At 36.9% G+C, this 16,002-nt stretch overlaps 1 protein-coding gene across 1 annotated transcript in view; it reads right to left on the minus strand.

The window, feature by feature from the left end:
* Nucleotides 1–16,002, minus strand: part of iqgap2 (IQ motif containing GTPase activating protein 2) — a 59,634-nt gene that overhangs the window by 23,745 nt on the left and 19,887 nt on the right. The window contains exons 3-15 of the mRNA XM_065263065.2: nt 12,350–12,506; nt 11,917–11,994; nt 10,799–10,875; nt 6,508–6,575; nt 5,564–5,677; nt 5,276–5,454; nt 3,543–3,630; nt 2,456–2,619; nt 2,280–2,367; nt 1,620–1,780; nt 998–1,164; nt 728–852; nt 121–284 (exon numbers count right to left, since the gene is read on the minus strand). Of these exons, the coding sequence (XP_065119137.1) occupies nt 121–284; nt 728–852; nt 998–1,164; nt 1,620–1,780; nt 2,280–2,367; nt 2,456–2,619; nt 3,543–3,630; nt 5,276–5,454; nt 5,564–5,677; nt 6,508–6,575; nt 10,799–10,875; nt 11,917–11,994; nt 12,350–12,506 (1,630 nt within the window). The remainder of the gene's footprint in view (nt 1–120; nt 285–727; nt 853–997; nt 1,165–1,619; nt 1,781–2,279; nt 2,368–2,455; nt 2,620–3,542; nt 3,631–5,275; nt 5,455–5,563; nt 5,678–6,507; nt 6,576–10,798; nt 10,876–11,916; nt 11,995–12,349; nt 12,507–16,002) is intronic.

Here is a 16,002-nt window from a genome sequence, read left to right on the forward strand (position 1 = left end):
TGAATAGCACAAACTAATTCTTAAGACACAGTCTAAACAATTCAATTCAATTGTTCATGCAACTGGCCCCCAGATCCAGAAAAACTACATGTGACTTATTTATTATTATTTTATGTTTACCTTGCAGATGAGGTCTTTGGTGTGTAGCAGTAATTCATGATAGTGTTTGGCTGTAGCTGGGTTGACCCCTTTTAGTTTAGCTGTAGGGAGCATCAGAGAACCGAGCGTCTTCTCTGGATCTCCAGAATTTAGGGCTTCATTGATCTCAGCTATAGCAATGACTCCTGCAAAGAACAAAATTAGATGTACAAGCCAAATGTATTCATTTCATTTATGTACAGGCTTGAATATAATTACAATGACCCATTATCATTAAGAGGGAGGATTAAGACTGAATACAGTAAAATTCTAAACAGTAAATTATTAAAAACTGCATTTGGAAAGTAGTGTTTAATAAATCTAAATTCTTCAATAAGTAAGTATATGTTTTCCAGACAGGGTTTAGATGAATCCAGGACTAGGCCTTAGTTATATTAGGACATTTAAGTAGTTTTTACAAACAAACCTTACAAAAAAAAAATACAGAACTGGTGTGCATCTTGAGACAAAAAATGGCAAAATGTTGTGCAAAATGTTTTTAAATGAAGGCAGCACTAACATGCATTTTAGTCTGGGACTAGGATAAGCCCTGTCTGGGAAACCGCTCCAATGTGTTTAAATGGCTTACTCTCGTGTTCCTCATGAACCTGAATGTTGACTGTATCAATGCATTTCTGAACATCATTCCAGCTGAGAAACTCTTGTCCCTGAGAGCTGGACTCTGCTCTCAGACTGATCAGTGTGTCTGCATATCTGAGTAGAACAAAACCAATAGAGACTCAAGGTTGGGAATATTTTAATATTGCGTCTCCTTATGACACAGACACACAATGACAGGTAAGTCAACGTGACACAAGTGGTCACCTGCGTCTTTATCAACAAATTGCATCACTGTTACCTTTGCATGTTATCAGCGTCCAGGTTACTGAAGCCCAGTGGAGAGTCGCTAAGCTGCTCGATCACAGCCACAGGGTCTTTAGTGTCCAAAACCTCATTCAACACAGACACAGCAGACAACATCTCCACAGCCACACACAGCTCCTCGTGAGTTAGACCAGCCTTGTTCTGAAGCAAATGTTGAGAGATGATCAGAAATGTAATTTGTAGTAATAAGACAGAGAGAAATATTTTCTGTATTTTCTGTTTGCATCTTTATAAAATAGATTGAAAAATAAATATGGATGGACATTAAAACTTAAAACAACAAGTCTGATGGTGGTGGCCTAAGACTTTTGCACAATACTGTATGATACATCACTAATCATGTTCCCTATTGCCCATTTTGGAATTTCATACAGTACTATTTGGTTATATTATTAATGCTGACAAACATGTGAATTAAAAAAGCACAAAAAAAGTGTCAAAGTTTACTTTGGCTAAAAGGTAAAGGATTGCTCACACAACATGTACCAGCAGGTTAAATCAATTTAAAGCAGCATCGGTTTAGTGGAGCCAATGTGATCTACTTCCAAATGAGGTGGGATGATTACTCAGGGTGTACAGAGAGTAAGACAGCTGACCTGAGAGCCGATCTGTAGGCTGAATAGTTCGGCCTGGTACAGGTTAGCAGCAGTGTGGTAAATGATGGGTAACTGGGCTTCTGGTTTCAGGAGCTGCTCTACCGTCTCCTCTGGAATGCCTCGTCGAATAGCTGCATTGATCGCAACAACAGCTTCCTGCTCTGTGGCAAACAAAGCCATGACAATTGACAAACGTTAATTATCCATAACTCATTGGTTTAATACTGAATGGATGAGCTGAATATGAATGACAACTGCTACTAGGGGAAAGAGTGTTTCTAACAGAACATTATATGGGCATAGCAATAAGAAATAAATAAGAAATATTCTGCAGTATTTCAGTAAGCCTATGCCAGCCCAGTTCAAATGCATACTGTCATTGTAACAAAGCAGAGATATATGAATGAATTCATGGATATGCAAGAATGGAACATACAGGGATTTAACAGGTATATACTGTAATGGTTTTAGACTATTTGACCTCTGTTAACCCAAAATTATACTGTGCATAAAGTACCTTCTCTTATAATAAATTATTTTCTAGTTGAAGAGTTTTTATATAGTGTAGCTGAATAGACCAAGGTGGCGTATGAGGCATTATGACTACAAAAGCTCTACACAAAAATGTATTCTCATGGAAAGAGAAAATATGCAACATACTTTGTCTCTCAGCCTCTGCAAACTCATTACAGGAAGTGATGACCCTCTGAATCTCCTCCCTTTCCAGCTCTGCACTTGCACCAGCATCCTACATAAAGATGTGATACATATATATCATCAAATTCTAAATAAACAACTATTTTATTTCACTTTGATCCTGATGGGAGGTAGAGTACCTTAACTTTATGGTCCCTGTACGAAGTAAAATGCTCCAGGTAACAGTGGCTGTTGATGTCCAGGACCCCCACAAGGCCAAGGGCAGGTAATCTGAGACTGGCCAGTAGACTGTTCTGATCCTCAGCATCAATAGCCTGGTTTACTTGCTGAATAGCTGCAGATGCTAGAAAGAGACAATCACCTTTCTTTTAGAAAGTTACTTTTGTTACTTTGAAGAACCGGACTCCACTCGCTCATTGTCTCCTGCGTGTTTTTGCAAATCTCACCCTCAAACAAGGTCAGAGCAAGCGTCCTCTTTGTAAAGTTTCTGTTAATATGACAGTTAACAGCAAAAGAGCGCTCACGCTTCAATATTAGATTGACACGACAGCTGACTCTGCAGTTGCCTAGCAATATAAAAAGCTGCGTCGGACTGCTCTTTTTTAAAAAAGTTTAAAGCGTTTAAAGCGAGTTTGGTGTGATTAGCCCCTTAATGTGCAATTTAGGCAATTTTTAACACTTTAAAGTCTCTGTAAAGTCAACCCTTAAAAAAAATTCTAAACACTTTTAGAATTTAAATGTCAGAAATGTATTGCTGAAACACGCCACAAACACTGTAAATTATGTAGTACTACGTTAGATCATTAAACAGTTTTCCACCATTAACTGTGAGTGGGTGTGGTTTCGGCGCCGCCAGCAGACACGCCCCAATGTTTGAGAGCAGAGAACCCTACCTGTTTTTTCAAAATATTAAACTTATATTATTTATTTGCCGTTTTTATTTTAATCATTCGAATTTGGCTGGGGGGTTATTATCAATTTTTCTGTGGTATCACCACCTCAGAACACATTTAATATCTGACTTTATAGGGCCTTTAACTTGGGGTTTTGTTCACTCATGTAAGTGTGTAATAGTAACCAGTAGTTTACTCTCAATTACCATTTTATTATATCATTATTAAAGGGAAATCTTGATGTCTTAACTCTAGTGTCATTTATATACTCATGTGAAACAGGTATAAAAACCAAAAGTAATGTATTTTATATTTACTATACATGTATCACAGTAGGATGAGTAAAATGTATAGATAATAAGTGCACACTTACTGTTGACAAGTTCAACACTGTTCTGTATCTCCTGCTGAGTCAGTAACTCTTCATACACGTCTCTCTCTTCAGTTGCAATAGAGGAACGCTAAACACAAACATACAGTCAAAATCAAAAAGATTATATTAGTAAAACTCTGTAGTAGAGGCTTTTGCACTTTTTACACGTGAATACCCTAATGTAGTGCCTTATTTAGCTAGAAGTGAAAAAATCTAATTGAGTAAATATTTATGTTTTTATGTGATTAATCTAAAAAAAAAAGTCTGATTAATTGATTATAAAAAAATAATCGTTAGTTGCAGCCCTACAGTTGATAGTGACTAACTGTTACTCACATAACTTTTAGATTTTATTTTAAATTTGAAAAGAATCCATCTTCAAAATTTCAAAAATTAACTTAACTGTAAATTAACTGTAAAATGTTATCTGTAGACTATTATTATAAATTAGTTATTTTTGGTTCTCACACATCCCTAATATACCATTCACACACTCTTAAGGGGGTCGCACACCGGCCGCGCAGCTCAGCGTCGCGCCGCGCCACGTCGAGTCGTGTCTAGGACAACTCTGAGGTATTGTAAACCGGAAGTGCACCTTAAATAGCGCGAGCTTCATCAGATAGCGTCTACTTCAAAATGCAAAATATACGTTAGCAGCCAATATTAATCCTTAATGATTTGGGACAAATATGATGTTATTTAATGTTAAACTATGTGAGTGGCGCTGTGTGGCGCGATAGGGATTTGAGCAACTTCCTGAGTAACAGCTGGGCGGCGCGTACAGGCACCACCTGGCGGCGCCGGTGTGCGTATACTCATAGAAAACAATGTGTTCGATTTTTTTAGAACGGCGTGGCGCTGCGCAGCCACTGTGCGATCCCCTTTAGACTGGAAAATGCAAATGACTGCAGTATTTAATTGAGTCAACATCGGGTGATGCTGAAGTCGGCAGTGTGTGTGAGGAGTGTTAGACGACAAAATCAGCATTTAAAGAGCAAGGCTAATGCTGTGTTATTGTTTAATTAAAATCCTGCTGATTTTGCAAGTGAAGGTATGTTGGACATTTTTGAAAGGAGACTTCTATCAGACAATCTGCATTTCCATTTATCTTTCACCTACACTGCCCTACAAAGGCTAAGTGCAGTAACTACGCAAACACTGAAACCGAGAAAAATGCCCTTAATGTTTTTTTAACACCAGCCAGTCAAACAACTGCAATTTTGGCCCACACGTTTCTCTGAAATGGGACAAAATTGAACCAGGAGACTTTGTTACAAGACACAACAGATCTCACAAAGCCCATTTCAACCCTTAACTCAATTTTGACCAAATACGTAGTTACTGCGCTTTGGCTTTGTAGGGCAGTACACTACCGTTCCATCGGAAACAATTGAAAACATACGCTGGCCGCCGGGGTAAAAGCTTTGGTGTGCACGCTACCTTAGGGTCATTTTACTTCACTAAAAGGTGTCTCATGAACTTAAATATCAATTGATCTAGACATGCATGCTTAAATGTAAAATGTAATTAATATTCTAAAATGTGGAAAAATAAGTGAACTTAAACTTAATGATTTTGTGTTGTGTTTAGTAGTGATTTTAATACACAAACATGCCTTTTATTATCTTTCCAAATTATATAAAAATATCAGATGCTTTCTAAACTGTAGCACCTGAAGTTTAAAATTTGGATCTTTATGACATAAAAGTTATAAAGCGAACAATTTAGATTACCCGTCCTGAGGCCTGGTCCTCTTTTCTCCTCTTGGCTTTGCTCAGTGTGTCCTGGTAGGCTTGAGCCAGTGGTTTCTGTGTGTTTCTCAGCAGGGCGTTCGGGTTCTGCAGAGCAACCAGTGTGCTCTCTGCATGACCTTTGTCTACGGCCTCGTTAATGGCAAAAACAGCAGCGTGTACTGCAGATACAAAAAGAAGACATTTATAGATGCTTCTGGATGAGTGGATTTACACTGCTTACACATATGTAATAATGTTTATATAATTGATATATTAATGACAACTCACACGCTGCTTCATCTACTGAAAGCTCATTAGCCAGTATGCCACCAATCTTGCTGAAGGCGGGCATTTGGATGCCGTATTTCTCCAGTTCTTTCCTCATGTTGTTGATTTCTTCCTCTGTGGAAAAAACATTTTAAATTTTACGGCTAGTTATCATCTTTGAAGTTACACAGTCCTACTGTACATTTACCACATGGAACAACTGATTCAGATAGGCCAAGCAGATTTTTTTCAAATATATTTAATTTTATGGCTGCTCAACTGTTTACTTAGCTGCTCTCCTTGGCAACCAACTTCCTATAACATACTAGTTTAATGCATCACCCATGTGGTCTCTTTAATTATTTGGTAAGTATCCCTGTAATAAGTAGCCCTGTGATGAGGCACAGATGGTCTTTAGTTCAAAATAAAAAAAATTAAATGATACCTGATTAAATAGACATAATTTTTATATTTTTCCTCTGCCCTGTTAACTATCTACATAACTGATTCCACAATTGCAAAAATGTATTTTTACCTTCATCATTAGTTCATTACAGGTCATTTTATGCTGTTATTTTCATGATGAGATATTTCATTAACAAAGATACAATAAAGTAATGAATGAGAGGAAGTTCACTCTCAGCCAAGCTAAATCAGTAATGAACTGCCATTAGATCCCACTGTGCTCATTAATCATGCAAAAACAATCAGCCAAGTTTCTTCAATTGTCTTTTGCTTTTGTAACACAAAATTAAGAATACAGTTGGGGGACACCATTGCAAATTCTTCACTCAGAACCAAAAATAAAGTTACAGTATATCCCCCATCTATCTCTGGTGGTCACCCCATGTCCAGTGTAGTGATATAATTTGGACTTTGCAAATGAACTCATTAAAAATATTCCAGACACATGTCCATATGGTGCTCATTTCCTAAAAAAGACCCTCATAATTAGTGTTCCATACCTGTAAAGTCCACTTTTCCCAACAAGTCCTGGATCTGTGGGGCAATTCCCAACTTGTAGAGGTATAAACTGCATGAAAACACAAAAAAAATACATGCATTATATTATGTAGTTAGTGTTTATGATCAGGCAACAGTACAGTAATAAGATATATTTTCTAAAAGTAGATATTTGAATTCAGAAAAAAATCTCAGTTTCCTACAGAATGGTAAGAGAAAAAGTTTCCCCAAAGACAATTATTCAACTATTAAGCATACATTTTATATAGATTTATTCAAAACAATCCAGGATTATGTGACAAATTCTAACAATTGTTCAAAAATGGACATACTGATTCACCAAATATGCCTAAAATCAATCAAAAACAACAACAAATAGATAAATATTGTTGCAAATGGCTAATTGTTTAAGATATAAGATAAGATTTAGATTTACATTTATGCATTTGGCAAAAGCTTTTATCCAAAGCAACTTACAGTACATTCTAGGTATGCATTTTATCGGCATGTCTGCTCAAATTGAGCCTACAACTTTGTGCTGCTAAAGCAATGCTCTAGTCTACCATAAGGTTTTGCTATAATGGACAAAGACTACATTTTAAATAAATACAAATCTAAACCTGTTCATTCTAAAAGCAATAACCTGCCTATAATTATTGATTGATATACATTTTTTGTTTTTTCTTTCTGCAAAGAGACTTTAACAACCAACCAAGGTGTGTAACTATAAGTTTCATTCACAAGATGGCAGTATAAAACTCTTGCCTAATTGAGGAGTCAGGAGCCTAAGTCAGGAGCAGAAAAAATAGCCTACAGGTAGAGTGCTGGAAAGTGCATTAAACTTTTACCTGTCCACTGATTGAGGACAAATAGAGGGGTAATGAATTATTGAGGAGTTTAGAATGTCATGCACTATGTGTGAGATAAAGTTTTCATGCCCTGTTTTCCTTTGACCCTCAAGCCACCAGAAAGAGACAGACACAGTCAGTTTGAATTTATCCTCTATACTACAGAAGGGGCAAAGGTTAAATGTGTAAAATGTGTAAATCACTACAGCTGATGAGTCACAAGAGACCTGATTTCATAGTTTGGTGGCAAATCGATAGCAGTGCTATGCAGACAAATATTTGCTTTCAGATATAGGAACATACCAAGAAGATTTTAAGACAAAATGCACACCAAATATGAAATTTCAAGGAAAAATGTTTTATAAGCAGTTACTATGTAGTTGAATAGTAAAAAGAAAGTGTGTCTATATGTATTATGTAATGAATAACTCCAATGAAATATCAGGGCATTGTCCTGATGTGCTTTATTCTAAACTGTGAACTCTTGTATATTATTATATTTATGTTTAAAGGTGCAATTTGTAAAATATTTGCTTTAAAATGTCCAAAAAACACTAGGCCAGTGTTATATATTTTGTACAGCTGATTACTATCAATATCTGTAATGTTTTCAACTACTTGTAAATCGTGAGAAAATTGCCATTCAAAACATTGACACGGGGCAGTGCAGTCTCCTGTCAATGACGTTAATATCCATGTGACACTTTGTCACCGCCTTTACTGACGGAAAAAGTTCAAAAAAAAAAAAAAAATGGCGGCCAAGGAAGCGACTGGAGCACAAATTTAGTGTAAATAAATGTATATTTCACTTTTTACACATTTTAATTGCATTTCTAGCGAGAAATTAGTATTTTAGTTTTCAAATATGTGATTAGTTATCACAAAGGCGCTCTCTGTTTATATTTCAAACACGCTGCCTTCATGCCTTCGGTGCCTCCGAAGTCATGGCCTCATGAGGCAGCGAGGCAACAAGTCACTGCCTTGAGTTTTCGGACGCAGCCAATGTCGTGGACAAATGCGGAACTATGCATTAGCGCCTGTCGGGCTACGCGCTTGCTTATGGACTTATGGATTACTTTTTACCGTCTGCCGCTGGTTGTGTCAGCAAAGACAGCTCCCGTAAGCGTACGGGCCAACCAAACGACCAAGAAGAGTTTGGAACAAAACGAGAGAAAGAATGAGGATCAATTTGGTGTTGCATTATCTGGATGGAGAGAGCTTCGCAACAACATTTATCTAGACAGAGATTCTGATCCTGCTTGTGTTTTACGTGATGGGTGAGTTGTTTTGATTCGTAACCCTTCAAAAAACGTATGCCACTATATTGATCACAGCATTAGTATGTAGACTGTAATCAGCGCGTCTTCCCGCGGACGATATGCACATCAAGAGGTATTGTACAGCAATATAAATGGTCATTTTAAGACACTTCACAATAAGATTTGTACTGTCGATACATTATGTGAAAAATCATTGTAGATTGTAAATTGAAAACTTAATTCTGCGCTGTGTTAACCATCGAATTTGGACTCATACTGCTATGACTAACAATTTCGTTTTGAACATCAAATATAACCTTACATAATGAAATAAAACGATGTCATCAAACGCAACATTTTTAAGACTTGATTACCTTATCCATCAACGTGATTTCTCATTGCGTCTGATTGATGGCCATCAGCGTTTGAGTTAAAGACTACAAATCCCATAATTCCACGCTGCTTCAGAGCGTCATTAAACAACGTCATTTGATTTTATTGTGTTTTGGCGCCATCTAGTGGTAAAAATTCTACGTATTCGACTGTATTCATTTGTCACACACTAAAAAACTACACAATGAAGTATAAAAAAATGTGTGTATCTGACATGTTTTCTTGTGAATTACCTTTTTTCAGACTCGTAATTGATTCTGTCAACCAACCGCTATTTCTGAATGGCCTGAGGCCGGGATTAGGATTTGAAGCGAAAGTATTTGCTGAATGTTTAACACGTATTAGCATACGGTTAATATCATTATCTCATTTTTGACGGAGGTGGCCTTTAGCAACTTTTGCATCTGAGCTCCTCAATCGTTAACAAAAATCATTTATGTCAACTGCTTTAATGTAATAATATAGGCTACTTGTGGGAAGTTTTTCTTGTAGCTCCAGTGCTATCAAAAAGGGTTAACTTAGGTCAGGAAGGAAGAGCGTGTGCAAGGCAGAGGGAGGAAGCCAGGCAACCCACATATATACACCACACACAAGAGAGAGCAGGAAGGCACTATAAATCATTTACCGAAAAAGAAGCTTTCCTGTGGTCACTCATTAGACACATTCCCCTGTGCACGCTGTCTGCAGGCGTGGAAATGTTTAGATTTGCATAAATTAAGGTATAAATAAGTCACCTGGCCTTCTTAATTGTTTTGAACAGTTTAAAAAAAACCTTCACATAGCTTCTCAAATAATGAAAAGTAAATAAATGTTATCAGAGTAAACTGCATTTCTACATCAGAGTTAATGTAAGTGGGGTTTCCTTGTGCAAAACACTGCTGTTAAGCTATCTGGAGTGTTAAAGGGGGTTGCCAGAGCTTGCTTTGTGGTTACTAAGATGTTCTGAGTGGTTTGCAGCACGCGAGTGGTTTGAGATAGACAAAAAGGTCTAGGAAATTCACACCTAATCTAATTATGAGATTAGTTGCATTAAAGTTTAATTTCAGTTATTAATTTCACAGTAATTTCAATCTTTGACATGGCCTTACTTGTCAATATTAAAGATATCGGGATTATATTTTCAATCTTCAAATTGTGTAGTATGATTTTGTTTTACAGGACGGGTCACTTTTTTTAAATTGTCATAGACTGTACTGCCTAGATGCCCTATACAGAGCATATTGCTGGTCAGCTTGACAAGTAGTTTGCTTATCTAAAGGGTTTCCCATGAGCTTTCTTTATCAAAGCAGGTATTTACAGGAAGGATCAGCAAGTCATATCTTAACACTTTGTAACTCAGATTTCACAGTTCAGTAGTTCAGAATGTAAAACAGAGCAAATGTGAAAAGAGGTTTGTCTCTGGAGCATAATGGCAGGAACTGTCAGGAAACAGTGACAGGAAATGATGTAAGACAGGCAGGAAGTGAACCAGCAGGACTGATGGGTAGATGCACCAAGGGAGGCCCCCAGCCGAATCGTTACCTCAGAAAACGTCTGCTTTCACTCTGGTTAAATTGTTATGAAGATGGCCACTAAGATAATGCAGCCGTCATACATGCAGACGCTTTATTGTACCAGAGATCATGCAGCCTTTACCACAATCTAGCCACCAGTTTTATATTTTTACGCTATAATACCCGATTATAGGTAAATAAGCCTTGTGCACGTGCTAAAAAGGTATTGATAAATCTTTAGTGATTTTTTGTGAAAATGAATTATTTCAGTAGGCTATAGAGAGAAGCTTTGAGACATACCTTAGTGCATGTATGCAGTAGACCACCTTGGGCATATTCTTGCGATCATATACATCCGTTGTCTCAGGGTAGAATATCTGTAAAGAGGAAAACCACATTATAACTGTGGGTACATGAATGAAGATTTTTTAATCATAAAAAGCCTAACACAGCACTCACCAACACAACAAAAAACTTGGTATGTGGTGGTACCATGATAGAGTTATTGCATTATACTTTGAAACATACCATCATGTTCTTATGCAAAAAAAAAAATGCCACAGTACTACAAGGAAATCATCTTTAGCATGTAGCACTAAGGGTCTTATTGTTAGTTTGTTTAACTACGGTGCTGTACATCAGAATGTTCTAGATTTTATTTTTAACTTTCTACAAAGCAGCTGTCATATCCTGTTTTAATAATATGATTGGGTAAGGGACAACACAATACCGGAAACAGCAATTAAATTATGTCAGCGTGATGCCTTTTGTTCCGGTGGCTTTGCATAGTACAGCACACTGCACATTGCACCTGGTTTCACTTTATACTTGCTGGCAGTTTGTGTTTTTGTGCCTTTGAGTGAAAGTTACTGTTGGGTACTGCAAACTCTGACTGACAGATCAAGTTAACCGTTACTAATTAAAGTTAACAACTTAAACCATAGGTAAACATTTATCACCTGTTACCCATTCAGTGTATGACAATGAGAAATAAAACATTAACAATCCCAGGGTCCAAAATTAACATTATGCCACACCCTGAAAATGTACTGCCTATAAATATTTCTATCTTTTTACTGTATGTTTGGTTTTATAAATAAAAAATAAATGCAAAACATATATTTTACTTTAAATTCCTCACTGATATTAATTTTGATATAATTTTGAAAAACACCTGTGATATTCCGCCTGAAAAACTTGCATGCCATCCTAGATTATATTCTGTTAATTTTCCACAGAGGTGAAAGTCGCTCCTTTGAGTGAAAGTGCAATAAAATGTAACTTTGCCTTCAAAGAGGTATTGCAAATGTGTCTGTGTGTGTTTGCATGTGTGTGTGTGTGTGTGTGTGTGTGTGTGTGTGTGTGTGTGTGTGTGTGTGTGTATATATATTGGCTGACAGTGTAAACTTGGGCCTCACCTTTGGCAAACCCACAGACTCCATGGCTCTTAGCCACTGCACAGTGTTATCTGTATGTCTGAAGTGTAGTCCTGAGCGCTGAGGAAAGAGTGCACACAACAACAAACAATTAGAGGAGCACTTTCCTGCTTCATTTAAACTGGATTTCAATCTATATTATAAATCTGTTCCTTACTGATAATCCTTGAAATATATGCAACAAAAACATTAACATGTAAGGTAAATGAGCAAATGAAACCCATGAGGTACTTCTTGCTTCGTGAGAAAGACATTTTTAGGATGCGAGGATGTCTTTGATGTATGAAGTCACATCCTGACAATATACTGTGACATACTGTAATGTAAAGTTTTTGTATGTTTTGTATGTATTGCATCACACAATCGTAGAACAGGAGGATTGTGAGTAAATCATTTTCTACCAGTAAATCAGTACCTTATAACGGGATTGGTCCCTGTCGTAAATCTTCTTCTCCGACACCAACTGGGGAGCAAAGAACGTGGCCAGTTTGCCAAGGTAGACGCCATTCCGCAAACTGTTCTCGAGCTCTGTGGTAGGGGGCAGTTGATCCTCCAGACAAGCCTCCATCCATCTGAAATCAATATGTCAAAGTTTCAGCTGCTCGCACCTGCAAAACTTACCTAACAAGTAAGGAAGCATGCTAAAATAGATTTTTGCCTGGTAAAAACTGTGCTGCTTCAGAAACTACCAAAATAAAAAAACACTGGACACAGAATCAATAAATAACAACTCTCCATTCAGTGTACATTTAAATAAATCATTTAGACTGCAGTATATTGCAGAAACATGGCCATCAAATATTCATCCTCAGCATGATAAAACATGAATTAAATGCTGTTTTTCAATCAAGATACCCTTACAAAATATGTATAATGTACCAAACTACAGTTCACTGGTTCCGGATTTCCTTGGTTTGTATTAAAGGTGCCATAGAATAAAAACATTTTTATTTACATAGGCGAGTTCTGTACATGGTAATGACATATCGTGGGCCTCAAACACGCTTGTTTCCTCGTGCATGCAAAAGACTGCTGGAAAACAGGCCAATCTCAACATAACACAGACTGTGACAATACAGTCGAGATGTGCGCCCCAGCATTAAATTACACATTTAATTAATTACAAAGTTGTTAAAATGCTAAAAACAAAGTTGTGACTGCTGAGTTAGTGCTACATGCTAATTAATGCTATATGCAAGTGTTTAGGCTGAAGTTCTACTATTGACTTTACAGTTACGTTTTGCAGGTCCATACTGAAAAAAAAAACACACAAACTTACCACTCAGAAACATCTATTAACAATCTCCAAACAATTAGTTGTTCCTCAAAATCTGTATTTTCAGAGCTCAATATTATAATTCATGACCCTTCCAAAAATAGACCATTTAATTCAAAGGACAAATCCTAGCGTGTAAATGGACGTTTAAATTAACAATAAAAATGTTTCTGGATCATTTTTGCACTTAATAAAGTTACATATCTTCTATGTAAATATCAATGAACAATTTAACATTTTATTTCAATGCATTCTTTGGCACCTTTAAGAAAACTGTTTCACAGAATCTTAAAGGGGCGGTGAATTTGTCTATTTTATTGTTTTATACTTTTGTCTGATGTCGGCTTATGATGTTCGCGTGGTTTTTACATTCCAAAACATTAAAAGCAATAAGTAATACGCTATTTTGTAACATGGATTAGTGGCTCTCTGGAGAAAAGCTTCGTTTGAAGGGGCAGGCCCCATTGAAGACCTGGACGTAAACGCCCACTGCTATGATTGGACAGCTTCATTCCCCGTCATTACATGTGGGGAAATGTTTTAAAAACATTAATGTGTAAAAATAGCAGCCGAACACATATATGTTTGACCCACAAAAGATTATGGGTGCTTAAGATGATACACCTAAATGACAATACGTAGTAAAGTAGACAAAACTTTAAACTCGACGTGACTAAATTACTGTAAACAACACAGAATCTAAACTGCACTTAATGAATCCTTATTGTGCTTGTGAGGTTGCTCTTTTATACACGTAACGTTACATACCACAGTTATATGATAAAAAAAAGCTTTGTTGAGTGTTAGACCGTTCAAACGCAACTTGCCTAAAATTACCGTATACAACACAGTAAGCGGGCATCAGAATCTAAATTGCGGCTGGTAAGTCCTTCCTTATCACTAACTTTGTATATGTCTATCGTTATATTACAGTCGTATTGTTAAGTGTTGTACCTTTATTAATCATTTAATGTTTTTAGTCAATTAAAACAGTCAAACATACGTGTTAAGACACGGATGTTACAACAGACATATCAACGATTTCTTCTAACAGAGCAATAGTGAAACGCAGTAACTTAACTCTATCACCGCCAGCGTTTTTAAAAAAAGTTGCCAGCCAGCGCCAGCGTTTTTCATGATTTTCACCAAAGTTCAATGCCTTCCAGAAAATGTTCTTCTTTAAATATATAAACATACAATATACCAAATGAAAGAACAGACCCTCTGCTTTCAAACAAAAAAAACTTTCATCCTACCTTCAGTGGTTGATTTGTAATCATCTTTTGAAAATGGGTAGGTTTCTGCAAAAACACCACATTTTGAGCAAAAAGCAGAGATAATTCCATTTTTGTGACGGACTTTTCATAGAGATCCCATTCAGAGCGATCTTTAAATCAGACACGGACATGCAGCCGCTTGCCATAGGGCAATACTTCCGGGTTTAAAAAGTTGCGGAAGGGATAATAGCCACCTGGTGGATAATAGGGGTATTGCGGAAAGACGGAAAATCTCGTCATTGGCGGGGAAGCGTTTTCTCTTAATTGACGAGATATCTCGTCAATGGCGGTGAAAGAGTTAAATAAAGTAAAATGTTTTACTTACTGTGTAACGTTATACTGCTGTGTCATTTTTGTCAGATCCAATATTAGTGGTGCTTTTAATCATAGTCTCTCAGCATCGACTTGCTTCTTTACAAATGAATCCGCAGTACACAAATTAATCAAACACTCCCCACGCGAGCTGGAACTTCTTCAAAAACAACCTTTATCCACGCATTCCTAATGTTATGTTCCGAGCCTGCGAATTAAAGTATTCAGCTTCTGTGTTGTTCCCACGTGGTTCTTCAACAACCCAAGACTCCATTTCCATGGTTACTCTATCATAACAGATCACTGCGTCAAAATTAAAGTCTCTCAGAAAAAATGTATTTATAAGTCATTTTGGTTACATTTGGCAATCTTTAAAGACATGTTTACTGATTGTTGAGACACACGTGTGTCACGCGAAGCTGTGGGCGGGGATTCAAAAGTGGTCGTTGTATTTGGATTCGGGGAGGTGCTTCAATTCTACTTTGACGTCATATTTCTCCGAATTCCACACTCGGCTGTAATACTGGCTTGGTGCCAAAAACTGTTATATTTCAGTAGCAAGGACGTTTTCAGTTCTGAAACTTGCAGGAGGTTCATTTAACTATGATGACCTCTTATATAACCAATTATCAAGTTAAAATTGAGTATGTGATTCACCACTCCTTTAAACAGAACAGCTGACCCTGAGAGATGCATTGCTTATTTATTATTAATAATGATTTCAGATGTAAGCATTTCAAAATTAGAAAAATCTCAGTTCCCCAAAAAAGTGTGTGAAACACAGGACCACAACCTGTGCATATCTCTCATTTCCTCACTAAACTCTACAACTCCTAAAAATGGAACCTGTCCTCCTACGAAACCCTATCACTTATGCCATTTGTGCAAGCAGCATCGGGTTGCAGGTGTCGACAATGACGTATGATGACTTGCACTAGCAATCAAAATGCAGGTTAGACTTGAGAATGTTTTAAATGGTCTCTGACCCACCATTTTCCAGTATTCAATTCACAACATTTACATTTGGCAAATGTATATTTGGCAGACGCACTTATTGAAAAAAAGTGACTTACAATGCAGTTAAAGTAAATATTTTACCAATATGTGCATTCCCTGGAAGCAAACTGATGACAACCATGCAAATTAAAACCCACTGCAAATGTTTCTGTGGCATCACCTGTTACCCATAACAGTGCCAAATCA

This window comes from Paramisgurnus dabryanus, chromosome 5, assembly GCF_030506205.2.
Source record: "Paramisgurnus dabryanus chromosome 5, PD_genome_1.1, whole genome shotgun sequence".
NCBI lineage: Eukaryota > Metazoa > Chordata > Actinopteri > Cypriniformes > Cobitidae > Paramisgurnus > Paramisgurnus dabryanus.